The 27,459-nt window shown below is 50.7% G+C and overlaps 10 protein-coding genes across 10 annotated transcripts; 4 read left to right on the top strand and 6 right to left on the bottom strand.

Moving 5' to 3' along the window:
* Positions 1–93: 93 nt before the first annotated feature.
* CONPUDRAFT_141905 (uncharacterized protein) lies at positions 94–1,657 on the top strand. The gene is made up of 7 exons (XM_007766602.1): positions 94–398; positions 455–568; positions 634–786; positions 857–1,033; positions 1,083–1,184; positions 1,245–1,343; positions 1,403–1,657. The coding sequence occupies exons 1-7, from the start codon at positions 198–200 to the stop codon at positions 1,541–1,543; spliced, it is 987 nt and encodes a 328-aa protein (XP_007764792.1). The 5' UTR covers positions 94–197; the 3' UTR covers positions 1,544–1,657.
* CONPUDRAFT_98130 (uncharacterized protein) lies at positions 1,630–4,445 on the bottom strand. Its single transcript, XM_007766601.1, has 15 exons — positions 3,957–4,445; positions 3,718–3,904; positions 3,621–3,665; positions 3,381–3,568; positions 3,271–3,323; positions 3,104–3,218; positions 2,999–3,050; positions 2,837–2,946; positions 2,739–2,785; positions 2,620–2,681; positions 2,461–2,567; positions 2,383–2,399; positions 2,173–2,331; positions 2,024–2,118; positions 1,630–1,970 (listed from the first exon to the last, which is right to left on the bottom strand). The coding sequence occupies exons 1-15, from the start codon at positions 4,199–4,201 to the stop codon at positions 1,968–1,970; spliced, it is 1,485 nt and encodes a 494-aa protein (XP_007764791.1). The 5' UTR covers positions 4,202–4,445; the 3' UTR covers positions 1,630–1,967.
* Positions 4,446–5,486: 1,041 nt separating this feature from the next.
* Positions 5,487–7,970, bottom strand: CONPUDRAFT_98128 (uncharacterized protein). Its single transcript, XM_007766600.1, has 8 exons — positions 7,651–7,970; positions 7,172–7,583; positions 6,931–7,117; positions 6,784–6,878; positions 6,592–6,736; positions 5,988–6,541; positions 5,797–5,927; positions 5,487–5,743 (listed from the first exon to the last, which is right to left on the bottom strand). The coding sequence occupies exons 1-8, from the start codon at positions 7,926–7,928 to the stop codon at positions 5,596–5,598; spliced, it is 1,950 nt and encodes a 649-aa protein (XP_007764790.1). The 5' UTR covers positions 7,929–7,970; the 3' UTR covers positions 5,487–5,595.
* A 236-nt stretch (positions 7,971–8,206) lies between these two features.
* CONPUDRAFT_47274 (Mog1p PsbP-like protein) lies at positions 8,207–8,812 on the top strand (the record flags this gene model as incomplete). Its single annotated transcript, XM_007765810.1, has 3 exons — positions 8,207–8,277; positions 8,332–8,448; positions 8,506–8,812. 3 exons carry the CDS (start codon positions 8,207–8,209, stop codon positions 8,810–8,812), a joined length of 495 nt encoding a protein of 164 aa, XP_007764000.1.
* A 70-nt stretch (positions 8,813–8,882) lies between these two features.
* Positions 8,883–11,040, bottom strand: CONPUDRAFT_135055 (uncharacterized protein). Its single transcript, XM_007766599.1, has 8 exons — positions 10,952–11,040; positions 10,768–10,893; positions 10,438–10,710; positions 10,049–10,370; positions 9,798–9,994; positions 9,531–9,740; positions 9,169–9,473; positions 8,883–9,112 (listed from the first exon to the last, which is right to left on the bottom strand). The coding sequence occupies exons 1-7, from the start codon at positions 10,979–10,981 to the stop codon at positions 9,303–9,305; spliced, it is 1,329 nt and encodes a 442-aa protein (XP_007764789.1). The 5' UTR covers positions 10,982–11,040; the 3' UTR covers positions 8,883–9,112; positions 9,169–9,302.
* A 1,790-nt stretch (positions 11,041–12,830) lies between these two features.
* Positions 12,831–16,208, top strand: CONPUDRAFT_79909 (HECT-domain-containing protein). Its single transcript, XM_007766105.1, has 9 exons — positions 12,831–12,956; positions 13,023–13,045; positions 13,109–13,253; positions 13,310–13,443; positions 13,498–14,806; positions 14,856–15,149; positions 15,200–15,490; positions 15,544–15,858; positions 15,915–16,208. Exons 1-9 carry the CDS (start codon positions 12,934–12,936, stop codon positions 15,940–15,942), a joined length of 2,562 nt encoding a protein of 853 aa, XP_007764295.1. The 5' UTR covers positions 12,831–12,933; the 3' UTR covers positions 15,943–16,208.
* Positions 16,204–17,280, bottom strand: CONPUDRAFT_49190 (uncharacterized protein; the record flags this gene model as incomplete). The annotated part of the gene is made up of 2 exons (XM_007765947.1): positions 16,204–16,674; positions 16,738–17,280. Coding segments are annotated over 2 exons (1,014 nt in total), but the record flags the coding sequence as incomplete, so codon positions are not given.
* Positions 17,281–18,153: 873 nt separating this feature from the next.
* CONPUDRAFT_79908 (guanine-N(7)-methyltransferase) lies at positions 18,154–20,422 on the bottom strand. Its single transcript, XM_007766104.1, has 6 exons — positions 19,418–20,422; positions 19,127–19,366; positions 18,785–19,070; positions 18,527–18,706; positions 18,272–18,435; positions 18,154–18,217 (listed from the first exon to the last, which is right to left on the bottom strand). Exons 1-6 carry the CDS (start codon positions 19,653–19,655, stop codon positions 18,180–18,182), a joined length of 1,146 nt encoding a protein of 381 aa, XP_007764294.1. The 5' UTR covers positions 19,656–20,422; the 3' UTR covers positions 18,154–18,179.
* Positions 20,423–20,822: 400 nt separating this feature from the next.
* On the bottom strand, positions 20,823–23,288 carry CONPUDRAFT_162490 (uncharacterized protein; the record flags this gene model as incomplete). Its single annotated transcript, XM_007766598.1, has 8 exons — positions 20,823–20,841; positions 20,892–21,007; positions 21,053–21,073; positions 21,121–21,230; positions 21,283–21,898; positions 21,951–22,205; positions 22,260–22,325; positions 22,380–23,288. Coding segments are annotated over 8 exons (2,112 nt in total), but the record flags the coding sequence as incomplete, so codon positions are not given.
* Positions 23,289–25,777: 2,489 nt separating this feature from the next.
* On the top strand, positions 25,778–27,361 carry CONPUDRAFT_162489 (TEA-domain-containing protein; the record flags this gene model as incomplete). Its single annotated transcript, XM_007766597.1, has 3 exons — positions 25,778–25,977; positions 26,033–26,263; positions 26,310–27,361. Exons 1-3 carry the CDS (start codon positions 25,866–25,868, stop codon positions 27,359–27,361), a joined length of 1,395 nt encoding a protein of 464 aa, XP_007764787.1. The 5' UTR covers positions 25,778–25,865.
* Positions 27,362–27,459: the final 98 nt, after the last annotated feature.

The following is a 27,459-nucleotide window of genomic DNA, read 5'->3' as shown; positions in this document are numbered from 1 at the left end:
TCTCGGACAACCAGACGTCGACCGGAAGCAATAATTGAGCGCTACTAGTCCTGCATAGCACTGACAAGGCCATGAGGCAGCAGACGCCCGATCCGCTCATTGCCAACGACAACTTGCAGGCGACTTTGACACCGTCGGATAGGCTTCATTCACGCCAGTAAGCTACTGGCAGCGCGTAGCGAACCTCTACCAAAACCATGCCCATGCCGTCTCTCTATTACGACTGGCTTTCCAGCGATACTGCCCCTATCGATCTCTATTGGCAGGCCGGCGCCCTTTTACTCTTTCTCACTCTAACCTATCGATTTCTCTCGTCCTGGGTTCAGACTGCTCCCACCGTTTCTCACACACCCTCAGTGCAATCAACGCCTCAGCCAGATAAAGAGGAAACAACCTCGGTGCGTTACCCACATTATGCCTCTGCCGTGTAAATCACCACTTACCTCTTCCCAAGACAAACCCCGCAATCGACTCTCGTGTGAAGCAGCCCTATGACGTCTTTCTGGTCCTTGACGTTGAAGCAACATGCAAGCAGGGCTCAAACTTTGAATGGCCCAATGAAATCATAGTCCGTTCTATCTTTTCTTGTCGAGGAGCCATGGCATCCGACATCAACGTTCTCCAACGTGACAGGAATGGCCCGTGTGCGTAATGAAGTGGAAAGACAAATCTCCCAGCGGAAAGGCGAGGGAACTCTCCGTTGTAGATGAGTTCCGCAGCTTCGTCCAACCCACATGGAGACCCCAGTTATCTCAATTCTGCACCGATCTTACGGGCATCACACAGGTTCGTCTAATTTTGCGTGGTTCCCCTCAAGCCCGAACCACTAAATTTTGGTCTATGTTGGGCATCCTAGGATCAAATTAAAGATGCACCAACGTTCCCTCGCGTTCTCAAGCATTTCTCTAAATTCCTCGCAGAACACGGTCTGATCGACCCTAAAAATGGAAGACCGGTTGCGCGATTCTGCTGGTGCTCGGACGGACCATTTGACATCCGTGACTTTGTAGTGAAGCAATGTTTCATTTCCAAGGTTAGTCAGGAGGCTAGGCTCCCCCGTTCATTATTTTCATCCCTGGCAGATACCGATGCCGATCTGGTTGAAAGGAGATGTTATGGATGTAAGACGTGTGGTGTCGATGGTCGCACAACCGCATGAAGGATCCTACAAAAGAAATACAAGGGTTCGTGTACTTGCTCAGATGATTTCCGAGTGATTGAATGAGCCTCATCAATACACTCAGCACTCAGCAAACGTGAACTACTTTCCTTTTAACATCTCACAACAGCTTCGAGTTCTCGGACTACCAGCATTTCAGGGCCGCCTCCACAGTGGGATTGATGTAAGTTTCATTCCGACTTGACCCATCGTTGAATGTCGGATGACCACGGATGATTCTAGGATTCTCGGAACCTTGCGCGGATAATTGCCGAACTCGCCCGACGAGACATTCGTTTAGAACCGAACACACACATCAATCCCCGGAAGCGCTGGCCATGGATGGGAAAACCCGGACAAGTATTGGAAGCTCACCTAGACTAGACACCTTGGCGAGCGCCTTGCCTTACCATCCTGCATATGATACCACTAATCTCAAAAGAACTGGGTTTCATTACGTTAGGTGGTACAAGATATCTACATAAATTGCTATGAAATGGAGATGGGTTAAATAAGTACAAATGGTTTGCCAGGGCAAGAGCCATGACATTATCAGAAATATGTATGATGAGGCCCCTTGGTCGCCCACAGAGCCTCCGGCGCCATCCGTCCGAAGGGCTATCATCATCTCAATGTAGATCGTGAAACATGCCTACGTCAATCTCTTCTGAGGCTTCTATATATTCCATAATGCACTGAGAAGCCCGACATGACCGCATAGATGCTGGGAGTCCAAGACGCGTGGATAACAACGGCCAGCCAAATCTCACACCACCATGGGTGTGTGAGCCCAGATTTCCCTCGTGGATTACTGCCGGACACGTCAATCCTCCGAGCTGCCGTAAACGATACTGAAAAACTTACGAAATCCCACAGCGTCCCGAAAGCAGGAATACCAGCAGCCTTACATCCTTGCTGAATCTCAGCGTTACCTATGAAGTTGGACGTGATGAAGACGACTGGCACATATGTGAATCAGCCAGGTGATGATAGCACCATCGAGTCCTCCTCACCTTCGGCTTGCCAGTAGTCGTACACTTCCTTGAGAATTTTCATCGTATCCGGACGGCCACCTCTCTCCTTGCTATCCCACAGGAGATACCGCTCCGGGCCGAGATGCCTATGGATAAGACCACTAATTGTGGGACCGAAAGTCTTTTCCTGGTCGGATCCTGACAAGGGATTAGTGCCGGTGCGAGGCCTCAACATTCGGTGAGATTTACCTATCCATATTAGGTACCTTTGTAAGTTGAAAGTACGCGTTAGGGAATATATAACCTCCATGGGCTAAAATGACCCACCAATAGGGAGACTGAATGCACGTCGACAGAGCCGCGCCGAGACCGGTTCCGGTGCAGATACGGATCCCACGACGATAGAGCGTGGACGTGTTGGAGACACCAGCGAGCTGGAAACACCGTCAGAACCGTCGACTCGGGTCATCATAGAAGCTGGTTTACCTTGAGCTCTCTCGTCCAAATCTTTCTGGGTGGATCGTTGACCAGGCTCTTGGTAAAGTCGCCTGCCAGGCGCAGGTATGAGTTATGTTTGCCGCGATAGAAAATGCGAAACCTTGTACCTTGCACACCGCAAATCAGGTAGTGGTACTTTGCATGAGTTCCTTCCCTGTAAATGTTTCAGTCTTAATCGGGCACTTTTGAATGGAGCACTACTGACGAAATGATACCAAAGGCGTGGTACTCCCAAACCGCGTAGCGGCTAACGCGCGCAAGGAGACCTTGCTGCATACCTCGCTCGAAGCGGAGGACAGCGACCTTCGGAGAGGGCTACAGCGCAACTTAGTCTTGCAGGTTGAGCAGCGTCACGAAAACAGCCTACCAGCTCAATGTCAACCTTAACCTTGCGTGTGCAGATCCAGGGCAAAACGATGCTTAAAGCACATGTCAGCATGAATACTTTATTGAAGTGCGCGATCAAACTTACAAGGTGGTCATTCCCACGACGTACCAGAAAGCCTGTTGGCGTACGACATGAACGCCACTTGTGTTCCAAGTTTTTGTCGACGAGTCATATGTATTGGTGAGGATAACGTAAACCCCTTGATGTTGTTAGCCATTGAACGGTGTCAGTGAACCTATGGTCTGACTCACAACTCAAGAAGAGAGAACTCCATCCGAAGAAACGATGGTTTCTCTCGAAGACACTGAAAGGGCGCAATGGGATAAGGGGGTCGTCGTTGATACTACTTCGCTCAACTCACTTGTGATGCGTGTTTCTGACGATAGGCAAGCCTGCTACAAGTGTGATGCAGAGGACCACAACCGTGATGATACCGAACGCGAGAATGGAATCGTTGAACATATAGAACTCCTTCCATTGGAACACGATCATCAGGATCAGCCAAGCGATACCAGACGATGCACATCCGCTGTGAATACCGCCGAGATGCTGATCAAGGCTCAGTCAATGTATACAGATTGACAAGAGACTTGAAGCGAACCTGAAGTACTGAGGTGCAGCCAAGACGCCACCAGAGAGGAGTCCACTAAGTGAATGTAAGTCTTGTTGTCGTTGCATGCTATTTATTGGAGACTTACCTTGGCGAAGAACGTGTTGACGAAGCCGTAGAGACAACGACCAAAGATTTCGTTACGCATCAGGACAGAAAAGTTCAAATTGCCGATGACGAATGCACCAGGGTACCCCATCGCGTAGGGGAAGTGGCCAGACGCTGCCAGCCCGATCCCGATCAAGTTTATCGAGAGCACGAAGGTGAAGAACTTCCTGTAGGCGGAAAATGAGACACCGAGCAAGGCATACGGGACCTTCCACCGACCTGTAGGTATTGTACCAAATGACCCAGAGGATCCATCTAGAAACCTTCCTCTTCGGCTTCGGCTTCGCTGCCGGCTTTGCAGGAGGTGTTGTGGGTGCATCTTTCTTCAACGCCGGGACGGGAAAGACAGTGATGTCTATGGGCTTCTTTTCGCTCTTCTCATGGGTTGCAGCGACTTGGGGAGAGTGAACCTCCAGCGTCCCCTTCTCTGCATCGCCATAAACCTGCGTATGCTTGGTAGCCATTGCGAGTTCAAGGAGGAGGAAAGCTGAGTTGGCAGTGTCTCTGACCACGATCCCTTGTCTCTATTTATTTATTCCAGAGGTTCTAAACTTGTCAACGTCCCTGTGGGACGTACCCAGATCCACAGCCGCTCGCCCACCCACGACGAGGATAGACTACCATGGCCTGCGGAAAACGAGGCACCAATAGTATGGCTCGCGTGGAACAAACTCGCAGAGCTTCCCAGAAGTGTCCGGCAACTAGGCGATTTGTCCGGTTCCTTGAGCCATAGTTGCTGGTCCAGGGAGAAACGAGGAAAGACGATCGACTGTTCTGGTCGGGACCCGTCGCGATCACCTCCCATCGGATTGTCCGACGGACATGGAGCCTGATGACAGCTCGAATCCTCAAGACATTAATTACCTCCAACGGCTTCCAAGAGGTAGCGCGCCTGCTTTCACTGTAATTGTTGTGTAGAGGGATGTTTTCTTACGAACTGAGCATGGTCACGGTTCCGATAGGGTTCTAGAGATCCCGAGTTCCCGTAGGAGTGGAACACGAGACAGTGTTTTGGCCTGCTTGGATCTGAGATGTCTCTTTGATATCGGTCCGCCATGATAGGTTGTAATGCATTCTTAGGACCGTGCGTACGTCCGACGTAGACACTTGGGAAACAAGGTCCAAGTATACTCGGTGCCTCAGATGAGAACGTTGGTCTGGTAGCTTGAGAACCGCCTCCGAGAGAACATGACGCATTGAGATCGTTGAGATGAACCTTAAAAATAGCCCCGGCGTTCCGAGCTTCGCCACGAGTAACCGAGGGTTGCAGTAGTATCCAGATCAAGAACGGGGTATTCCGCGGCAAAGTCTAAGCGCCTTGAGCGGGACGATCGCATCAGCCTGCCAGGCAGTGACATTTGTCCAACATTGGGCGGGTGAGAGCAGTTTGATGCTGGAATATCTGGCGTTTGACTTGTTTACGGACTGAGAATTGGCCACACGTGGATGTGATCCAGAGACCTTGCTGCCATATATAGCCAGGAAAGCGATACTTTCCGGCACGCAACCGCAGATTTCAATACTCTGAAGGGAGAAATTAAGCCGCAGGGGTGGGGATGGAGGCTTATTTGTCGTTTGTTTCACGATCTTTTCGCGTGGACACCACCGGCCCCAATGGGTTTTCTACCCTGCAGTCGAGAGAAACGCTCGGCGAAGGTAGGAATATGCCGCTACTACCTCGCTCGTGACAAGTTAAACACCCGATGGTCTACCGACGCAGGGGATGAGGTGGATCCTATTCCTCTCAAGAGAAGCTTTCCGAAGATGATTAGCCTCAATGATATAGAACCAATAATACATACACTCCATAGAAATCAACAGAAAAAGCAGCCATAGAACGGAGCATAGCATGGCGAAATCAACTCCCCTCTTCCACAAATTCCTTCAGATGTCTCAATTGGGCTGAAACCTCCTCTTTGAAAAGCGCGATGTCGTGACTGTTCTTTGCAATCGCTCTGATAGTTTCGTCTTTGACTTTCGCAACTTTAGTCACTTGCTCTCGGTAACTGGCATTATTTTTAAGAACATTGACGGCGCCGTTGACAGGGAGTAAACAGACCTGAATTGGAGAGCTTGCAAGCGAGACTTGGCTCCCATGCCGCTTGATAATGCCGCCGTGCGCGCATGAGCAAGTTCTTTTTCCAGTCGGGATGCTTCGGCATTGCTTAGACCTGATTCTTGTTGGGCAGCCTGAGAGTGACAGTGTTAATCATGGAATGGTCAGAAGGAGGTAATCCAGATCAAACACACATCTCGGAGATCATCCGCTTGTTCGTTCAAGCCCGCCACTTTTTTTTCGGTCTCCCCCACCTCCTCATCCACGTTTTCGCATTCCAAGGTCAACTGATCAAGTTCGTTATCCACTTTGATTCGCTCGCTTTCAACGTCGGCACGTTCCGAGCGTTTCGACTCGGCTATGGTGCTCAACGTAGGCTTGATGATTTTCCGAATATCTGCGCCCACGAGCATTTGATGAGGGTTCGTTGTGGCGGTGTTGAGTTGGAGCACTAGGTCAATGTCGCCTTGGGGAGTGTTTACGTGAGGCAGCAAGCCTAAATTATTCAAGAGGTTGATGTAGGCGTCCAGAGTTTCTTCAGCGGCAGCGGCGCGGTTTGTCATCGAGACTTCAAGGGACATTACCGTTTTATGCGTTTCGGATATCTTGTGCCTCAAATCTTCAAGGCTACGAGTTAGCGTCTCGTGGTCTGTGTTCATGCGTATGACCTCCTCGGGAGATAGGTTCTGCTCCTTTACGACGTCGGATAGCCTTTGTTGCTCTGCTTTTAACTGCTCCAGGGTAGACGCTGGAGAACGTCAGCCTAGAATCTACGGAGCTGGGCTAAGCGACACATACAGCGGCTCTCTAGCTCTGCTTTCTCGTAAGCTATGGTGTCGATGAGGTGACTCTTCCGCGCCTCAAACCGCTGTAAACAATCTTGAAACTTGGCTCTGTCGCTAATCAAAAATCCGTGGTCTTTCTGAACTTTTTCCAACGGTGCCTGTGTGATGTTAGAAGAACCGTAGATCTCAATATATGACTACATACCGCTGCCGATTGCAAGGCTTCATATTCTGATCGCAACTGCTCCAGCAGGGCATTTTCTTTGGCCAGTTCCGTCACTGTCGTCTCGTTCTTCCTACCTGAAGTAGGTGTCAGAGCTTGAGGATGATAATATATAGCGGGTACCCATACCATAGTGCTCCTCCAGTGTCCTCTCTTGGTCCTCGAAGACGTCTGCTCCATGAAAGAAGGCCACGTATGCCTCGGAGAAGTACTCAAACGCTAAGGTCTGGTGGTGGATGGGATCGGTGAACTCTTCTGGCACTTTCTCCGGTATTTGAAGGGTAGGATCGTCGCTTTCCAGGTAATGCAGTCTTGCCTGGAAAGTTGATTAACATCCCCATGTTCAAGTAGATGGTAGTGAGCGGCTTACCTTCCCCATCTCGACCAACCAGTACAGAACCGCAAGAAGGGCGGGCCATGAGTGCATGCTTCCAGGAGCAGCTAGCCATTTGTTGTCTATTGACGACGCAAACGGATACTTGATAGCTCTAAGACATGGCTGAAACTCATCCTCGAAACGTAATCTCTGGTCGAACGGGTAAAAGGGGTCTAACATTTGGACTAGGTGGTGGAATATTGCCCGGTAGTCCTTTCCAGTGATGTTAGTGAGTGTCGACGGTGCTATATCGTATTCGGTAGCCTGCAGCCAAGTAAATATTTCTGACCGCATCTTAGCTTGGAAGGAGCGTTCTCGAATTGGTCGAGGATCCTTCATGGTCTGGCTGCCAGAAGGACCGGCAACAAGGGCATTGCCTCCCCACACCGAGCCTCTGCGTACACTGCTAGGTTTGTCGTGAGCTCTTTCCTTGTTCAAAGCCATGAACAGTTGACGGCGGTAAACGGACGCACTTGCTCATTGGAGTCCTACCATAGTTTTGCTTGGTCGAACTCTGGAGCAGGGGATTTGCGTTTTGAGAGCGAAGCATTGACTGTCGAGGATTTGAGCTGGGCACAGCTCCGGAAGGGGGATATAAAGGAGGCCGCATGCCACCGCCGGCAAGAGACATTCTCATTGAAGACTGATGTGCTGGTTTCTTGATTGTGGAGGGCATTGGGATGCCTGAGCGGGCACCCGCATAAGGATCTACTGAGTTGTGCAAAGTTGATCTACGAAGGATGTCGGACATGGTGCGCAACTAAGAGGACCTTTGTTGACGGGCCGGAGCAGCAGCCAGCTGGGCCCGAGGACGTGAAGGTGGCAAATGACAGGATCCAGATCCGGAGCGACAAACGCACGCGGTACGCGACGGTCATGTGACCATGGCTAGATTAATTACAACCCCTGAGACCAGACACTCTTCAACGTTAGTAGGGTCCTTCAGCAGTCTCACCCAAGCAGCAAGGTACGGACGGAAATCACTGCCATTGGTCTATCTGATATGAACATTAAACAGCAGCACACCTGATGTCATCTATTCGAGAGCTCTTCGGCGGCGCGATCCAGTGCACCCTCCCAACCCGACTGGTCGACGTTTCGTACGTCAATCCTTGTTTCCCAGCGGGACAGCCATGAGCCTCAGACGAAACAAGGAAACTTCGCCAGGTGCCCGATAGCCAAGAAGTCTTCGTCTACCCTGACTCGGACGCAAGCTTCATCATCGAAGTTCTCGAACATGCACCCCCCACCGATGTTACCGAAGCAATAAAGTAGGTCGCTATCCATCACCCGCCCAGTGAACACACACCCACACGTGCATAAAATAGATATCATTTCACAGACATCGCTCAGGCAAACGGAGATGATAAGCCTCGAGTCCTTGATACCCGACTTATCGTCAATGATAGGATGGACGATACGCCGTCCCCGGTCGTTCTCCGAGGAAAGCAGTCTGCTGTCAAATTTAACCAACCTCAGCCCACCGAAGTCACCATCTTCATGGGTCTCTTCCGTGTCCAGGGAAAAAACGTGGACCTGCTTGTCACCGCCAATGTACCAGAGGGTGATATTGAGCCAGACTTTGACATCATGATACGATCTTTGCGCATTATGGACTATGGTCTTTTTGCGTGAATAGATTGGCATCTTGCCATCGTTGACTGAACTTGGCTTAGGAATCGCTATAGACAGAAGGCATCTGCCCCACCACCCAAGCGAACTCGATCTGTTATCTTGAACGCGGTATGACATAAAATGTGGTGTAATGTTGTAAAATAGATTGAAGCATGGTACATCCTTCACCAAAGTACTCTAATTTTGTGACACTGCTGCAACCGCCACCGTGTCGGGCGCCTGGTGGCGCTTATCATATTACTTCTGCAAGTTGTCACTTGCTCAGGTCTTTATCCAAGACTTGAAAACAAAGATCATTTTCTGGGGACATGACATGTTCAGTCTCCAAAAATTCCACGTTGCTTCTGTATACTCACCTTTAGTGTCATGAGGCAGGGCCGCAATCATCCGCAGCATAGCAAGAATTGCATCGCCAGTGCAGCGTTACAGGTTCGTTGCAGTATACAGATGGTGAGTTCGCTAACACGTACACAAAGCGGTCTTGTATCACCTATCTCGCGTTGAACGCTTCATCGAGCTGTTGCTCAGCCTCGGGCTCTTCGTCTATGCGATCACGGACTGCCATTCTGGGTGCCTCCGACGCTGCTTTGGCATCTTTCTTGCGCTTCGCAGATTCCTTGAGTTTTTCCCATTTCTCGCGGAAACGCGCAATCATCACTTTCTAGAAGCGGCAGATTGGCCTCGGCAAATCAGATGAGCAACGAACACCGTGGCTTACCTGCTTCTCATTCTCCGTGCGAACCGCTCTGACTTCTTCCTCGAGTTCACGGATCCGCCGAAGGAGCTGTGCCTCGCGATCACGTCCGGCATTGCCCGGCGTTATCGGCGTCGGGATAGTAGTTAAGTTAAGATTCAGGGCACTTAGATCTGCCGGAGGGCCGGGCGTTGGTCTCGACAACATCAAAGACGCCCCCATGGCACGTTGTGCCTGTATGGCGCAAAACTATCAATACTTTGGACTCTTCTCAACCAATAAACCACAAACCTGATTTCGGGCCAATACGATGCTGTCTCGGAGCTGCTGATCTTGATCCTTGCGCAGCTGAATTACACGGCTCGCTACATCAAGTCGCTTTCGCACGGCTTCCAGTTCCCTCTTGAGCGCAATATTCTCTGCCTTCAGGGAGGATGAGGCCTCGGAGCCAGAAGGGATCAAACAGAAGGACTCTGATGATTCATTGCCTTTGGACAACTATCAATACGTGATCCACGGACTCTCTGAGGGCAAAAACGCACCGTCGTCTGCGAAAACGTCTTCGTCGTCTGTTCCCTCGTGAGATCGTCCGTGTTCTTGCCACGCTGTCTCAGCGTGAGCACCCAAAGCATAGCCTGAGTTGATTGCTTTACTTGTTCGAGGTTTGGAGTTCCTTGGAACTTTCCATGGGAGACGGTTTGGGAGCGCCTCACCATCCGTGTCACTGCTGGCGCTCTCTTCACGACATGGGGCATGAGGCTCAGTTCCGAGCGGCGCTGTAGCGAAGGCAACAGGCTGGGATAAGTTGTCCAGCATTCCCTCCATAGTTCGCCAAAAGTTGTTGAACGCATCGCCGGGATCTGACTATTGGAAGCATGAGAGGTAATCTTGATGAGCGATCCCACAAACAGGTTGAAACAGGTGAAACTACCTGCTGCCCCAGCATCATAAACGACTCATCGACATTATTATGTGACTCTCCCATGCGAGTGGACGCATGGATTGGTGTGGCATGGTTCAGTTGCGATGTAGAAGGTGTGGAACCTAACGGCATTGCGCTGCGTGGTTGCGCTTTGCTTAGAGGGGATAGTTTCTGAGGTAGGGATGGATCCTGTTTTTCCTCCCTCAGTTGGGCAATGCGTCGTTCAAGGTCCTTCCCAGCTTTTAGGTGGTCGTTATGGAGCATCCGAAGAGTGCGCTTGGTCTGCTAAGTTGATGTGCTCTTCAGTAGACATCGTACCGTGAAAAACATACGGCTAACATTGTCATTGTCAGACTTCTCGACACAGGTCAGGAAGGCTTCTGCTGCTTTAAAGTGCTCTTCCGCTGCTGGTATGAATAGACCTTGGCCAAGAAAGTCTTCAGCATTAGCAGCATGCTGATGCGCCTAGACATAGGAGCGTTTAGCGTGTGATTCGATAGGCCGTTCGAAGAAGAAGGCTAACAGTGTGCAAAGGTAGAGTGTTCGCCGACATCTTTCACAGTAGACGACGGGCAGAAGTTAGGTGCTCGGGACGAGAACGGATGTGCGAAGGAGTAAACAGCCTCCAGCTTGCGATTCAAAATTGATATGCAGGTTGTGTATGTAATAGAACGGCTGAAACCCTGAAAGGCCCACTTCGAGCGGACTCGGGCAGGCGTCGACGTAGACCGAGTCCCACATGCCCATAGCGTCCTTCAAACGCTCTGCTGTCCACTTGCGCGGTACTCAAGTACTCTAGCCTCGGACTTCGAGCTTCATGGCTACTATCGATAAACTCGCACCATACCTGCTGTATTCCTGAATAGAACTTGAATAATAATGATGTGTTATTACATCGCTGACATGAAACAGAGCGTGGCGTCCGCACATCTGGCAAACTGGGCCTTCCCCGCGTGTGTGATTGTACTAGTAGTACAGTAGTAGTCGTGAGTAGACTCTTTGCATAAGGTACAAGGATTTCAGAGCAGACGGATTCCACACATTCCGTCCAAACTTGAATAATAATGATGTACTAGTCATATATTCAATACACGGAACTGGTGCTGCGTCCCCAGCGGCCTCTTGACTTCGATGACGAACCTCGTTGAAAGCCTCCCGCCCAAAGCACACAATCAGGTGAGTCAAGAATCGAGATATCGTACCAACGCTGATCAAGAGGTTTACTAGAGCGCGAGCGGCAATATGTCATTATCGTCATCTCCGGAATCCATCAGTCGACCAGGTCCATCCTCGGTCAGAATCCGTTTTGTCAGGTTGTCTCATTAAAGTTGACTGTTATATCAGGACGCATCCAACAGGATCTGCGTGAGTCTGTTTGCGCTTTTCAGCAGCATCACTGTATTGACGACCAAACGAGTCGGATTCGCCCCCAGAGTTCCCCAAGCGTCCGCACAGAGTTGAAGCAAGTCACGACAGCACAGTGTTTGTTACGTGAAATGTGCTGACCCTGTACCCAGAAACGACCTTCGAGGTTACTGTTAACGCAAGCCTCCCTGGCGTCAATCTTTCGCGAGAGAAACAAGGGACCTCCGAGAGGGGGACCTTCGAGTAGCGGGCTGTCCCTCAACCTTTTCTCCAATGCCGAGCCTTCGGGTCATACACCTATCGCCACACCTGACCGAAATCCGTTGGAAGAAGTCCTCAAGGGTATACAGAGCCTCAATGCGGAGCAGAAGCCGACTGTGTCATCAGCGACTGAAACATATATGGCATGTTCTGAGAGAGCAGAGTTCGTGGATCCAGAAGCAAGATATCCATACAGGAGCCCATTCGGAAAAGCAAGGCCACGAGGAACATTTTCTCAAGCGAAAGACTTTTTCCTGAAAAAGGACGTCAAGAGGAGAGCGACAGTCATGCAAGTGCCGCAAAGCGTGCCAGAGATGAAGGAGACAGAGGTGCTGCACCGATCAGCGACAACAAGGCCGAATTTCAGAGGAGGAGATGGTCCCATCGGGGTGGACTATCTGGAGGTGGATATTCCACACATCACGTTCGATTCGGGGTTGCCGGGGCGGAGCGACTCCACCGGTAGCCGCAATGGAGCTGGAGAGCACAGCGGTCCCTGAATGAAAGGTTCCATAGCGTTCACTGTAATTACTTAGCTATAACGAATGAAGAGAGTTGTACGATGGAAAGAGATGAGGCGGAGGAGTAAGCGAGCATGAAGCAAATGTGCGTGGTGCGATAAACAGAGACTGCAGTGGTCAGCGAACACATGGAATCGATGGCGATGGCGGTGTCAGGGGCTTACATAAACAGAAGTCGGTGCCGCCGCCTTGCCGACCTGTGACCTCCCAGGGCGGTGTCTGAAAATCGGACTGAGTTCCCTCTCTCCTGCCTCCGCCGCCGCCGTCGCCGCCGCCATCCTCGTCGACGACCTCGTTCCCATCTTCACCCGGCACCAGGGATCTTCCCGCCCCTCCGCGATCTCCCGTTTCGAAAACTATGACGGGCACCAATCATGCTCTGTGAGCACACACCACCCTAACCTACTCCTTACCCCCCTTGACTAGCGCTGACCACCTTCTCCTCAGGAGGAAGAAAATCAGGATCACTGGTATGTGAAGTAGCTGCTATCTTTGATTATCCCACCCCCGACCTCTCGTTTCTTATCTCACAGTCGTCGCTGCCGACGGATTATCGAAACGCGATGTCTTTCGTCTCCCGGACCCGTTTGCCGTCATAACCGTCGATGCTGAGCAGACACATACAACTAGTGTCATCAAGAAGACCTTGAATCCCTACTGGAACGAGAGCTTCGACATGTTTGTGCCCATTCAGCCCTCCGATTTGGTCTTCTCTAACGAACAGCATTCCGCAGCACGGTCAAGGATTCCTCAGTCGTCGCAGTCCAGATCTTCGACCAGCGCAAATTCAAACGACGTGATCAAGGTTTTTTGGGCGTGGTGAATGTGCGAGTGAGCGACGTACTGGACCTCGAGCTAGGGGGGCATGGTGCGTCCCCGTCACTTTGTCATGCTGTGGAGGCAAACTCATGGTGTTCCCCAGAGATGTTGACTCTTGACCTCAAAAAATCGAATGATAATCTTGTCGTTCATGGCAAACTCATCATTTATTTGTCCACTAATGTCAATCAACCGATGAATAACCCTGGTCCATCCCAGGTGCAGGGTGTCACATCCGCCCTGGCTGACATGGGGATGAACGAGTCAAACCTTTCCCTCAACCCGAACACTTCCACCAGCGGCAATTCACTCTCTCGCACGCCTAGCGCTCAGGCTCATGCCGAGGCATCCTCTCCTCAGATGGCTATGCCTACTCCCCATATACCAATCCAACCACCGCCAGGAGAACCGGACTCATTGTCTCACCACAGTTCGGCCTCAGCGCGGCCAACCAGTGGCAGTGGAGGTGCTGGCCCACATCAGCCCTCGCAGGCGGCCGCCGCTTCCAATTTGGTCACATCTGCTGGCTCCCAAGCCAGTTCGCAGCAGACTCGCAATTTCAACCCGAACGTGGATCAATACGGCCCCCTTCCGGCTGGCTGGGAACGACGCATCGATCCTCTTGGTCGGACCTACTATGTCGATCACAACACTCGCAGTACTACCTGGAACAGGCCCTCAGCCAACCAGAATGTCAATAATAGTGCTCAGGAAGGTGAAACCAACGCTGCCCGGGATCAACACTCGCGTCGTCTTCTTGCCGACGATATGGTAGACACTCAAGGGAACTCGTCCTTCCGTGCTAGCTCTGCCTCTCCCCCGGCGCCTGCAGCTGGTGGTACTGGTGCCGCAAATGCTGTTGCCACTGGCAACAACACCACAACAGCTGGTTCGGGAAGCCTTCCAGCTGGATGGGAAGAGAGGTACACACCAGAAGGTCGTCCCTACTACGTTGATCACAACACTCGCACGACCACATGGGTGGACCCTCGGCGTCAAACCATTATTCGGGTCATGGGACCCAACGGTCAGAACACCTCGCTGCAGCCCCAGACTGTTTCACAGCTTGGTCCCTTGCCCTCGGGGTGGGAAATGCGTCTCACCTCCACTGCGCGTGTGTACTTCGTTGACCATAACACGAAGACAACCACATGGGACGATCCTCGGTTGCCCTCGACTCTTGACGCCAATGTACCTCAATATAAGCGCGACTTCCGCAGGAAACTCATCTACTTCCGCAGTCAGCCTGCAATGCGTGCTCAACCCGGCAATTGTCAGATTAAAGTTCGCCGTAACCATATCTTTGAGGACAGTTATGCCGAAATTATGAGGCAAACGTCGAATGACCTCAAGAAACGGTTGATGATCAAGTTCGATGGAGAGGACGGCCTCGATTATGGTGGTCTCTCGAGGTATGTTGCTTAATATAACGGCACAAGGATCGATCCTGACATCGAGCAGAGAATTCTTTTTCCTTCTCTCACACGAGATGTTCAACCCCTTCTATTGCTTGTTCGAGTACTCGGCCCACGACAACTACACACTGCAGATAAACCCCGCCTCCGGTGTCAACCCCGAACATCTCAACTACTTCAAGTTCATCGGCCGCTGCCTCGGTCTTGGCATCTTCCATCGTCGTTTCTTGGACGCATACTTCATTGTTAGCTTCTATAAAATGATCTTGAAGAAGAAAGTCACGCTTTCCGATTTGGAGTCTGTGGATGCTGAGTTGCACCGTGGCCTCACTTGGATGCTGTGCGTTTCATCACCATCATGCATGATCACCATAATTTACCATTACACAGCGAGAACGACATCACAGATGTCATTGACGAGACGTTCACCACCACCGAAGAACGCTTCGGTGAAATGGTGACCATTGACTTGAAGCCTGGCGGAGCGGATATGCCCGTGACGCAGGATAACAAGAAAGATTATGTTGATGCCGTGGTCGAGTATCGTATCTCCAAGCGTGTCAAGGAGCAGTTCGATGCTTTCATGTCCGGCTTTAGTGAACTCATCCCTCAGGACCTCATCACTGTATTCGATGAGCGAGAGCTTGAGCTCTTGATCGGCGGCATGTCCGAAATTGACGTGTAAGAGCACTACTCATACGACATGATCGTCAACTAATTTCCCTGTGTAACAGTGATGATTGGTCGAAGTTCACGGACTACCGTGGTTATTCTCTCGAAGACGAGGTCATCCAGTGGTTCTGGAAGTGTGTGCGCAGCTGGCCTCCCGAACGCAAGTCCCGGTTACTCCAGTTCGCCACCGGCACATCACGGATACCTGTCAATGGCTTCAAAGATTTGCAAGGATCTGACGGGCCAAGACGCTTCACGATCGAGAAGTCGGGCGATCCTTCACAGTTGCCAAAGAGTCATACGTGTTTCAACCGCATTGATTTGCCTCCGTACAAGGATTATGCCAGTCTTGAGAATAAGTTGACGTTGGCTGTGGAGTACGTCGTTTCTCGGCTTTTGACAAGAAACGGACTAAACCATTGCCTTTCTCCAGGGAGACTGTTGGGTTCGGACAAGAGTAATGGAAGGCTGTGGTTTATATGCTTGCTTACATTCCGTTTCTTGTGTAGTTCAAACCTTTTATATATCAGACTGTGTTTTCCCCCTCTTTTCTACCCTGGATATTTGTCGGCAGGTAGGCTCTACGCTGCTGAATTTTTTTTATACACATCTTTGTACAATTACTGATAATACATACACCTGGTTTACGTAGACTTTCTTTTCGTGTTACTACCGTAACCTTTTGCTGCATCTGGAATATGAATTGGTGATGACATCAAGAGTCAGCCCCTTTGAACTATTTCCCAGCCATGGTGGGAGCGCCAAAGAACATCTTGAATGAAGAAACTAAACGTACTTCCGTTGGTGATCGCGACGTCGCGCGCACGGGCAGCGACCATAGCATCTAAGAACGGAAGTACGAACGGCTTCATCTGGAGGCCGTCGTATTCGTTGACTAGGACATCTAGCTGTGCGACTTCATGAGCGAAATCAGAAAGAAAGAAAGCACACGGAAATGTGTCGATGAAAGGCGCAAGGTGCGAGTCGTCGGTGGGGAACTTGGCATCCGTGGAAATAAAAAGGGGTACATTAAGCGGCTGTAAGAAAGGCGAGGTGTGTAGCCTCCTTCGACAGGGCACTTGAGGTCGAAAGACCTTCGGAAGGTCGTCCAGAGGAGGGTGAGGAGTCCGAAGAGAAGGGCCATCCATCAGGAGAAGCGGGGGGTCGAGCAGTTTGCAGCTTTCCCTGTAGAGCTTCTCTTGTCGACACTCCAAGTACTGAGTATCGTGCACCGAGTAGCCGAGAGCCAGGTGCACGAGCCGCCACCAGATCTGTCGCGTCGTCTCTTCTGCGTCCTGAAGGAAGCGACCGTCGCCCACGCGAACATGAGCACCCAGGAAGACCCCGCCAAGTTGGTCTCGTATCAGATCGGCGGTCTTGATCAAGGCAGGACTAGCAAAGGCCATAGACTTCCTCACGTCTCGCCGGAGCATCGCGTTTTGTTTCGATCGCAGATGGACCCGAGACGACCCGAAGAGACTGCCAAGCCGTATGAGCCGTTGCGAAGCCCCTTGTAGACCTGAGATTTCAACGGATTGGTGATACTTTCCGCTTGCCAGATGCCTGTCGTTTGAGTAGTCCACAAACCTGAAGTCGTAAGGACTGGCGTCGCGCAAAGTGAGCGTGTCCTCCTTTGACACGTTGAGGTTTTCTGCCAACCACATCTCCGTGACGTTCCAATAGGGCACAAGTGAGACGCGAGACTTCAACGGGCTGAGGTCGACGAGCCATTGCCAAGGCACAAAGGTGTAGTCGGAGTAGTCGACGCATTCGTCCGGAGAATGGACATTCTGAGGGACACTTAAACAGTGATGCAGGCCCTCTTTATAGCCTAGCGTGATAAAACGACGCAACTTGTCAAACTGGACGTATCGTATTGGTTTGTTGCCCAAGCGAATGGGGGGTACAAGTAGTGTGCGATTAAGAATGCTAGACAAAACGAGGGCGTTCTCGAACGAGATGCGCTGGTTATGAAAACCGCTGTGAGGGAAATATGATAAGAATTTGGCCTGAGGGTCGTCATACAGCTGCTGGAGCAGCCGCGAATCAGGAAATTCATACGGGACGGCTTCATGTGCGATATTGTCAGGAGTCGGATCAGTGGGCGAGACGAGCGTGAAAGGGTACCTCGTCGCGAATAGATAGTAGGCCGTCCCAAAGCTAATGATGGTGGCGCCAGCGAGCAGGAAAATGAGGGTGATAAGTCTCTTGTCCTTTGAAGTGACGTCTGAATTGCTTCGTTGTCGAGTGTTGATGTCGATGAACCCTTCCCGGATGGCAGATGTAGGTACAGTCGGACGACTACTCCGGGGTGGGCGCATGCGATACGTGCCCTTCTCCATCGAAACAGACGGCGACTGATAATTGTAGCCCGAGGTCGACATCTTCTAGCTGCACCTTGCGTCTACAAGAAAGTACGTGAAGGGAGCAAAACGAGGAAAGTTGTTTGCAGTGCTCATTCATCACATCAGCAAACAAGCGCGTGCCGGCATACCGCACCGGTCAACTTGGGGCACATGTGTCATGCGTGCTGAGTATGTATGTAACCAGGAGATCCCTACTACAAGTCAAAGATTGCGGATGCATTGAGCATTCATAACAATTAAAGTAAAGCACGAGTACAATAATGCCCAAAAACATAGTGACGAAGAGACCAAACCAGGTCACACCTACGGATATCACTTTGCTAAGCTTGGGTTTAGCCCATTTTCTTGAGTGCAAAGGCGATGTAGATGTCTACGAAAGTTTAGTTAACCTCAATATCTGTGCCAGAGTTACGTATTTGCTTACTAGCAGCTTCCCACTGGTTTTCATCCATCGCACTTTCACCATTGGAGTCAACCACTTTCATGCGCACCATCAGTGGTCCGAATTCCGGGTCGTCCTGGTGCTCCTCGAACACGCCATGGAACTCCTCCTTGTATACGACGGATAGCCCATATTCTAGCGCCATCCTGGAAGTCAACATGTCAGCATTGTAGAAACACGAATAGAACATAATATTTAGCCACTGTCAAGAAGGACTGAAAGGGGATCATGACCTACTGTACGAAATTGTCCCACTGCACTATGTATTCAGGAACGTCGTCAACAGCATCCTTCAAGTAGAAGTGATAGCGATGGCCAAATAATGGTCGCGAGTGTCGGTCTTCAAAGCGGATTTTATAGACGTCGTTGCCAAACGACAGATCTTCAGCGTTTGGTGGTAGAGAGTCCAGTTGCTCTCTACGAGTACAAATATCCTGACTCAGCACCATTGCCCGATATAATGAAACAGAAGGTTCGAGAAGCGAAATAACATACAGTAACTGATCAGCGTTTGGTATTGTTCCAAGAAATATTCCACCAGGCCTCAGCCATCGGCTGACATTGTCGAGCATACGCCGCGCTTTCTGAGAAGTTTCAAACGCGTAATGCATACAAAACTGCATGGAAATAACATCGAAAGGCGTTGTTAGCTGTTCCGGAGGAAATGCTGTTGACAGCGGCTCCTCGTAGCAGTCAAGGGCAGCAAAAGAGGCATCGAACGGCCGGCTTCGCAAGGTTTCCCAGCGATGCCGTGCATGCTGGACAGATACCTCGGCGATATCTACCATAAGTCATTTAGCATCACGCTGAAGGCTTCTTGTAGACAAGCATACATACCGACCCCTATATACTCCCGTATTCGTGCCTTTGCCCATTTAGTGAGATCACCACCCTTGCCGCAACCCATATCTAAAACCTTTCCGGAGTTACCCCGTGGACCTTTGGTACGACTTGCGGCCAGCGCTGGATGAGCAAAGCGGGTGATAAGCACAGACTTCACCCAATTGTTGAATGCCTTTAATCCAATAATCGGTGAATCCAGTCGCTGCTTCACACCCACTTCTGGTCGGGCGTTGTCTGTGACAAAACGTTTATATGAAATTATGGTGAAAGTTCTTCGGTACTCACAGTGTCCCACGACGAGTTCTACATCGCCTGCGTGGCGCTTGGTGGGTCGACCTATCACCTCTTCAGCCTCGCTGCTACGCTCTCTCTTCCGTTTACCGAGCAAGCGCTGACTCCCTACTCCCCGATAGCTCTTATACATTTCCATTTCTCGGGGCGTCATGGGAACAAGAACAGACGCTGCAGGAGTGACTCGTCGTGGATTATAGGGTATTGTGGGCACCGAGGGAGGTGGAGGCATGACTGGAGATGTGTTGCGGGTGGTTGCCAAAGTTGCTGAAGAAGGATTTGAGGAAGAAGAAGAGAGAGGCCTTGGCGTGGTGATGGTGACTGGTGAACGCGATACAGGCGTGGCTGGGTGTGCACGGGGCGCGGTCTGGTCTGGAGAAGCCGTGAGCTGGGACTTCATAGGTGATGGGGCAGGCCGAGAGGGCCCAGAGACGGGCTGTCTTGGAAAATGAGAATCATCATGGGGGATATCGAGTGCAGGTGGCATTTTGCGCTGGATTGCCGGGGCGGCAGCCAGTTTCCCATCTTCATCGTTATTATCACGCAGCAAACGGGACAAGCTAGATGATCTATTCATCTGTGGCGTCTTGGGTTCGTGTGAGTCTGAGTTGAGGAGGACTGATATGTCAGTAGCCCGTCGTTGTAGTGAGGGGCTTGAAGTTGTGCGAGAGGAGGAAGGCCGAGAGATGGACGGAGAAGGGAAGTCAGATGCTCCTAGCCGGTCGCTATGTCCGTCAAGGTGTGTATGGTTTTCTCCGGAAGCATGTGCGTAGGGAAGCCCTTGCGACGGGGTGACTGGGGAATTCAACACGGCATCTCGTACAGGATCAAATGCCCTCATCGCGCTGCAGGGTCAGAAGGTTGTTGTCACCAGCGTGTACGTGCGCTGTGTGAGTAAGTGAGAGCGAGAGAGCGAAGAGCTGGGGCGAGCTGATGGTGTCTTCTTGTCGTTGCCCAAGGGTGAGTACTGCTACTGATGACGAGGCAAATAATGGTCGTCCGGGGCGCTCACTCTCTGAATGACTCTCCTTCCAGCTTGTGGCACACGCGACTTGCAATCCCCTTACGTAAACAATTTCAACTCAAAATCCTCGTCACCTCATCCCTCGACCCGGTTGACCCGGACCCTTCCTCCCGAGATGCTTACTCGATCCAATACCTCAGAGAAGGGCAAAGAATGGCTGCGTTGAATGTCTTTCTGGCTCTATCTACGCGCCTATGCTACGCGCCTCCTCGGAACTATCGTTTTAGCAAACTTAGCCGACAATACTCTTCGGTCGTGTCCCTCAACGCCCTCTCGTAGCGTCTTTGCAAACGCGCGGTTCGTCCTACTTGCCTCTTCCAAGACCTGTGACAATCTCCCTTGGAATTTTGTGTAATCCAATTCGAGAGGTATCATCGAGTTGAAATGGTGTGCGCTGGAGAACATAATTGGCTTCCGAGATCCTCCGAACTGGTGCATACCCACCTGTCAAGCGCCATGGTCCTAATGTCTCCCCCGGCTTCTTCGACTATACGTTGTCGCCCACGGATAACATCCTTCTTTGCGTCCTTGAACTTGCTCGAGATTCCATCAAGGATGACCTAACAACGATTAGCGATCATCTTCCCCAGTGCCTTTGTCATCACCTGGTGTATCTCTCCGAGAACCTAGAACAGGATCAAAAACGGTCTTTCAAAGATGTACAACTCCTCACTTCAGAGATCCCTTGCATTTTACCTTCTTGAGACGCCTTCTGCGCATCACGAATGAAGGTCGTATTCTTTGGCGGGTTCAGCACGGTTTGCGCTTCCAAAGCAACCGCATCTAGAAACAGGCTACTATCAGGTCATTGAAAGGAAGAAACACTACAATTCACGCTTAGAATGAGCATCATGCGAAGGGCGTATTCGACTCGTCTGTCTTTTGTCTTCCTCGTTGTAGCGACTTTGCTTAAGCATCTTCATGCCGATACCTGGGCCTTTGCGTTTGTCGTCAACAGCATATGCTTGATGACTACTAGGTGTTCCATCCTTGCCGACATCTTGTTCTCGCGGTGAACCGACAGTTGGTACTTGATGCGTTAAACGGAGCCTCGCAACGTAGCCAGATGCATTCAAACCCGCAGGGAATTGGGAGCTATCCACGAGTGTTGTTGAATCAAAAGTAGCCCTTGAATCGTCGGTCGAAACTCCCGTGTCCAACGGTTGCATAACGTTATCGGATGTTGCGACACGGTCAGCTATTGGCCTGACCGGCTGGGAGACTTTAGCCGCCACTTCTTGTTCTTCTAAACGACGTGGAGCAACATATGCCTTGTCTGAAGTAATCATCTTTGAATCCCAGGATGTGCGTGGTCGTAGGTTTGTTGGCTGGTATCTTAGGTCATCTTTCGACTCTTGGGGGCCCTTCGGAGAATCTTCTTGGGTAAGATCAATCATAACGACATCGCTGTGGCTGGCAGGTTGGCGGGCTGGGGTTACAATAGGAGTGCCCTAGGTCGAGCATGAAGAAGTCAATGAGCCTGATGTGATCTATCCTACTCACGGAGCTTTCGCTTCCTTTCAAGGAAACGGAGTATTCCACATGGTCTTCCTTTGCGAGCTCTCCTGGAGAGATATGCTGGTCATTATCCTCACTCACGCTGTCACCAAGTGGTATTGGATTAGTGACGGTGAAATGGTCTTCAGCTGACTTGGTGGATGCGGCTTTCTGAAGTACGACATCACTCGCGTCTGGTAATGACTTGTCTACAGCTTCCAGAATCTTCGATGCGGAATAACCTTTGTCTTCGTGTGCCACCTGAGGAAAAGTAAATGGTCAATGCGTAGCCCAAGAACACTATACGTGACTGACTTTGTTACTTGTCGCGTTAGCTCGGGCTTTCGCATCTTTGAAACCGCCCGAGGCGACTGGCGCCTCCTTCAACGATGCTTTAGAACTGATTTGAAAACTTGAGTGCCGTATTTGTCGCACCTTGACCGTAGCCCGGCTTTTTTTATGAGGTGAAGCCGCGGTAGACGGTTGATCAACGTTGACCGCATCTACCACAGGGAGACTGGGGCGAATCCCACTTCCTCCCGATCTAGGCTGGGACTTGGCTTCGCCGACGACCCTCGTTGGAGTATGGTTCCCATCGTGTGGCTGACGTTTTCCGGTGCGATTGCGCACGGTCGTGTTACGAGTCTGCCTTTCCCTCACAGGTGTAGCTTTACACGCTAGTTGAGATGGTTTTCCATTGCGGGCACTACGTCTGACCACAGGTTCACTCTCTGCAGGAATTTCATCAAAGTCCACCCCATTCCGTTCCGCAGACACAGGAGAGGATGTCCTCCCCTTCCTTCGATAGGTCCTGACTGTTCGAGGTTGAGCACCGGAAGACTTGAAGGTACCTGAAGTCGAAACTACGAGGGACTGGTTGCGGAGATCCGTAGTGTTGTCCTGACCTTGGCGCTTCTTCTTCTTTGGTGGCTGCCTGCTTGTCTGCACTGCCTCATCATTGATAGCAAGGTCACCACGTTTGCGTTTGCTCTGGCGGCTAGAGTCTGGCTGCATGGACAGAATGGTTGCTTCAGGTTTTGACACCTTGCCTGCCTTCGTTTGACCAGCCCGGTATTCTTCTTTTCGGGTCTTCTTAGCGCGCACGTCACCGCCTGGCCTGACGGGCTCCTGGACAGGGAAAGATGGCTGGTATTCTGAGGCGCTGTCATTTCGTGGCTCGGACTGATTGGCAAAGTCACGATTGCGCCCTGGTGATGGAGATTTGAAGGCAGCAGGCAACGATCTAGGCTGGCCTTTGGGATTGGCTGATGTGGTGTTGACTCTCGGACGACCCTCCCTAATGTGATCGGATGTGGCGCAAGACGCTGCCTGGCGAACAGGCATCCCGACAGCCAAAACACCCGCTGACTCATCGTCTGACAGAACAGATAGGCTATCGTTGCTTCCGCCGAAGAGAGCGGTTTTGATCAGATTGTTTTTTTCAGCCTTAGAGTCGTGGCGCACGAGCCGCGCGATCGGTGATGGCGAGAGTGAACGACTTAATTGAGTGGACGGACTTCGGGCTCCTAGAGATATTATCTTTAAGATGGGACTAGCGCATGTATGCTCCCTGCCCTCGCCTCGAGCAGAGGAAGGTCTCTGAGAGCTCGCATTGCTGATATGACGTGAGGGTTCGACTGTTGCGGCACGTGAAGCTGCTTCATAAACTTGATAATATTAGGGAATGATTTCTGGTATGAACGTCTCCTACCTTGGGAGACATGTTTGACTTTGTCCTGTAATCATTATTAGTGTACATAAAATTGTCTTTATATATAGATTGCTCAGACTTCAAAAGGTGTCACTGGGCGAAGGGGTGTAGAGCTGCCATCAGGCAAACGCAGCCCATATGCAAGAGAAGTGGCATGGTGTGATTTGAGCCGAGCTTGAACTCTTGAGCTGTTATGGTCATCAAAGTGGATCTTCGTCTGCTACAAACAATCATGTCAGCTTCAGAGTCATCGGACTTTAAGGTAAGCGCCAACCATTCCTCTTTCTTGCAGTGCCTCCGTGAACCGATCGAGGTCCTCGGCTCCAAGTGTAAACAGCACAGAGAGCGATTGTCCCTCAGCGACTTTCATGGTCAAACCACCCACGCGGGGCGGTGAAGTGAGCTGTATCGTCACCTCAATCCGAGCACCCGATGAACTCCCAATGAGTGTGCTGATGGTAATGGAGTGGATCTGCAAGAAAGAGATGTCAAGGCTTTCGAACGCATCTTCCTAATATTGAATTCTCGTCACAGCCACGAAGGTGAATAGAGAAACTCGCCTGCTCATAGACGGTTGCAACGAATGCGTGTGGGTCAACATAAAACCTATCAGCCTCGCCAGGTTGTGTATAAGTTCGCCCGCATGCATTTATTGTGTGTACTCGAAAATGTTGCGGGCTAATGAGTTATCAGTGTGGGCGTAAAGAGGCCATGATTACCGGAGGGCACTCACAAGGACCTATCAGCTCTGGCCAAGACATCCACAATGCGTATCGCGGTGTCCTCCCATGCCGATGACGGGATATTTTCGAAAACTGAGATGAGCTCCTGACTGCAATTAAAGTACTTCGATGAAAAGACTGATTTCACAAAACGTGCACGTTTGGATCTGCCGGCGGCCGTGTTGAGCGTGGGCGGTAGCAGCCAGGCAATGAGGGTTAACAATGAGTCAACGAGAAAGAAACCTGCCGTTGACAAGTCGTTAGTTAACGAAATTTTTGGCATTGGCACGCAGACTTTTAGCTCGCGATATGATCATGCCAATCCGTTCTCTTTAGAAGTTATGGATATTAGCCGTGTCTGAAGAAGCTCGTCGAACACTGTGAGCATCTCACCCTCCCAGTGTGTCGCTATCTCGAAGTTTCGCTTGATTTTTGCTGCAAGAGCCAAGGGTTTCAGATAATACCATATGTACCTATTCTTGAGGTTAGCGATGTCGTTTCATGGCGCATATATCCATGGCTGAGTACCGTTATCCTCAGAGTTGCACCGATTTGATCTGCAGTCGGGCTACAAAAGAAATTTTCGCAGAGCATTGGGTAGAAAGATGAAGCGACTTCTTCTTTGAAGGATACTACAGAGCATTCTCGAGGTAAGCCAAAAAAGAAATAAGAAAATTATTGTTTCGGACCATTGTCAACTTCATCTAGCGAGTCCTGGTCAGCCGTTAGTAGAACGAACACTGGTTAGACGGCAGTGGAATTGCACAAACCAATAATCCAGATAATATGGCGTTGGCGACTTCCTCCCAGCCTTGCCTCACGTAATTGCTCGAATTATGACTATTTATCTTGTCGGAGAGTATGAGGCGGAAGGCTGAAGAGCTAAATTCCAAGGAAGCCGTTGAAGCGATCGCATACAGTCGCGACAAGGGTTTGCGCAAGATAGAGCATAGCTTCTGGAAAGTACTTCGCGATGGGGAGGTAGATTTCTGGACGAAAACAGAGATATAAACCCATGATGAGCGTTTCGGAAGCTAGTATTACCAGGAGGACGAGGCAAGAAACGATAGATTCGGCAGACTCTATAGCTTTCTTGTCAGCGCATAAGGATTTGAGTTCAGAAATGAGCTTTTTAGAAGACGTTTGTAGACTCATAAGGGAGGATAACAGGGCAAGAGAGGACGTCTGACCATACACTTTCGATGTACTTGGGAAGAATCTAAAGCCGACGCGCCAAGGGCGAACACTATGATGAGAATTCTAGGGTCACGTGCATATTTATTTCTATCAGGTGATTCAGAAGTCGAAGCGCGCGGAGCTTGAATGTCTCCTGCTCCTCGGTAGCTAAGAGTATTTAAACAGATTTCAACTGCCACTTCAACTCGGCTTTCAACATCGCATGCATCGTTCCCTCTGTACATTTTCTCTATAATCGTAATTCATCTTCATTCTCGCTGTCTTATTGTTTCAATCCTCCAGTAGCTCTTAATGGACTCCATCTCCGCTCCTAACTCGACTCCTTCTGTGCACCCGATGACTCTCAAGTTCTCAAAGTATGAGGACATCTGGCCCGATGAGGTGCATGCCGCATTTATGGAAGGTGAACATGCTATCCAAATGAGAGAGCCAATATCTTGACGGCTTCTCTTTGACAGCACTCTCCCTATATCCACCGATGGGTAAGCGACGCATCAAGTATTACTTGCTCAAGAAAGGGGAAGACAAAAAGAGCGTGGACTTTCATGACTCTTCAAGAGTCAAAGCATTTGGTCGGTGTCAGCTTATACAACTCTACATATTGGAAAAAACAGGCCAGAGTCGTACAAGGAAGCAGGTCTCTAGTCATCTGCAGCGACTGAAGAAGATGCATAGGAAGAACCCTGAATGTGCGTCGTTTCCTTCCACAAACGTACTTGCTTGAACATTTTCTAGTCCTTTCTCGTCTGGAACCGAAGGAGTCTAGTCTGGGTAGCTCTTGCGCTGAACCAGTCCCGGGACCCGAAGTTATTGGCACGTCTGGCGGTGCTAAGCTCGTCGCTCTGCCCTCATCGTTCCAGAGCAGCGCTGCGTCCGGGAACAAAGACTCAGAGCACTCTCGTACTATGCATCTAGATGTTCACTTGCCAGCATCGACCAACATCGAGCACGCTCATAATTGTTGGAAGATAAAGAATGAAACTCTAGACTCCTCGTACTGCGACGCTCAAGAGCCTCATGAGGCTTACGAAGGCGCCTTCCTAGACCCTCATCCGGCGCTACAGCCACTGGTAATTCAGAACCCAAGTATCGAAAGGTCTTACAGCTCTATGTCGGATAAATCTGCGTTACATCCATGCAACTCTATGTCTCTCCGGAGATTGGCTGCTGGCCTTCCAGCTCTGCAGCGACAGATGGAGCTTCCCTCCCCAAGTTACCAAGATATCTGCGACACCGCTGAGTTTGCCAATACGCTCGGTAGCGCCACCGGCCTCATCAGTCAGCCAGAGAGTTGCTTCCAGAATTCCTTGTTCTCTCATACGACGACGCAATACGATAAGGACTACAATGACACTGACTATCGCAACAACCTGTGCTCTCCGCATCCTACGACAAAAACTTGTTATTCTGCGCCCGATTACGGTCAATGGTCCGACTACAGCTCGCTCCCCACTCATGCTCTCTCGGAACTCAAAAATCACATTATGCGCTGGGGCCGGTATGGTACCTTTGGGATCCCTAGCGACGCTGGTGCATCCTCTGTCCGTGGCCCTTACGATCTTACTTATCCTGAGTCAGGGTATTCTTCTGAGTCTACTAGTCCGAACACCTCTACAGAATACTCATGGTCTTCTGATGAAAAACTGTGGCGACTTAACTCAGGCTCTCCAGATGGTTACGATCCCTATGGGACATCAGTCCTCAAGCCGACTCCAATTTACCCTGAATCCTATGTTCACTCTGGTGCTGACATGCCGTTGTCCTCGTGCTCCGGCGCAGCCTTTTAAATGACACTCCCTGTATCTCTATCTCCGAAACGCCTAAACAAGCTTGATGCTCGGACCCCTAATCATCTGGGTCTCGTTGTTCAAGGACATTCATTCAC

Source organism: Coniophora puteana, assembly GCF_000271625.1.
Source record: "Coniophora puteana RWD-64-598 SS2 unplaced genomic scaffold CONPUscaffold_2, whole genome shotgun sequence".
NCBI classification, from domain to species: domain Eukaryota; kingdom Fungi; phylum Basidiomycota; class Agaricomycetes; order Boletales; family Coniophoraceae; genus Coniophora; species Coniophora puteana.
This window is presented reverse-complemented; position numbering and strand designations above follow the sequence as displayed.

Excerpts from the sequence above, each read along its gene's own strand:
- CONPUDRAFT_141905 (XM_007766602.1), top strand. The coding sequence starts at position 198 with ATGCCCATGCCGTCTCTCTATTACGACTGGCTTTCCAGCGATACTGCC. Across the intron at positions 1,185-1,244 it reads CCTACAAAAGAAATACAAGG|CACTCAGCAAACGTGAACTA; the intron begins GTTCGTGTACTT and ends CAATACACTCAG. Across the intron at positions 1,344-1,402 it reads GCCTCCACAGTGGGATTGAT|GATTCTCGGAACCTTGCGCG; the intron begins GTAAGTTTCATT and ends GGATGATTCTAG.
- CONPUDRAFT_98130 (XM_007766601.1), bottom strand. The coding sequence starts at position 4,201 with ATGGCTACCAAGCATACGCAGGTTTATGGCGATGCAGAGAAGGGGACG. Across the intron at positions 3,324-3,380 it reads GTCAGAAACACGCATCACAA|TGTCTTCGAGAGAAACCATC; the intron begins GTGAGTTGAGCG and ends GCGCCCTTTCAG. Across the intron at positions 3,219-3,270 it reads GAGTTCTCTCTTCTTGAGTT|GGGTTTACGTTATCCTCACC; the intron begins GTGAGTCAGACC and ends AACAACATCAAG.
- CONPUDRAFT_98128 (XM_007766600.1), bottom strand. The coding sequence starts at position 7,928 with ATGTCCGACATCCTTCGTAGATCAACTTTGCACAACTCAGTAGATCCT. Across the intron at positions 6,737-6,783 it reads AAGCCTTGCAATCGGCAGCG|GCACCGTTGGAAAAAGTTCA; the intron begins GTATGTAGTCAT and ends AACATCACACAG. Across the intron at positions 6,542-6,591 it reads AGCAGAGCTAGAGAGCCGCT|CGTCTACCCTGGAGCAGTTA; the intron begins GTATGTGTCGCT and ends GACGTTCTCCAG.
- CONPUDRAFT_135055 (XM_007766599.1), bottom strand. The coding sequence starts at position 10,981 with ATGTCGGCGAACACTCTACCTTTGCACACT. Across the intron at positions 10,894-10,951 it reads ACACTCTACCTTTGCACACT|GCGCATCAGCATGCTGCTAA; the intron begins GTTAGCCTTCTT and ends TCCTATGTCTAG. Across the intron at positions 10,371-10,437 it reads TTATGATGCTGGGGCAGCAG|TCAGATCCCGGCGATGCGTT; the intron begins GTAGTTTCACCT and ends TGCTTCCAATAG.
- CONPUDRAFT_79909 (XM_007766105.1), top strand. The coding sequence starts at position 12,934 with ATGACGGGCACCAATCATGCTCT. Across the intron at positions 14,807-14,855 it reads GATTATGGTGGTCTCTCGAG|AGAATTCTTTTTCCTTCTCT; the intron begins GTATGTTGCTTA and ends GACATCGAGCAG. Across the intron at positions 15,150-15,199 it reads CGTGGCCTCACTTGGATGCT|CGAGAACGACATCACAGATG; the intron begins GTGCGTTTCATC and ends ACCATTACACAG.
- CONPUDRAFT_79908 (XM_007766104.1), bottom strand. The coding sequence starts at position 19,655 with ATGCCTCCACCTCCCTCGGTGCCCACAATACCCTATAATCCACGACGA. Across the intron at positions 19,367-19,417 it reads AGAACTCGTCGTGGGACACT|ACAACGCCCGACCAGAAGTG; the intron begins GTGAGTACCGAA and ends GTTTTGTCACAG. Across the intron at positions 19,071-19,126 it reads ACGGGAGTATATAGGGGTCG|ATATCGCCGAGGTATCTGTC; the intron begins GTATGTATGCTT and ends GACTTATGGTAG.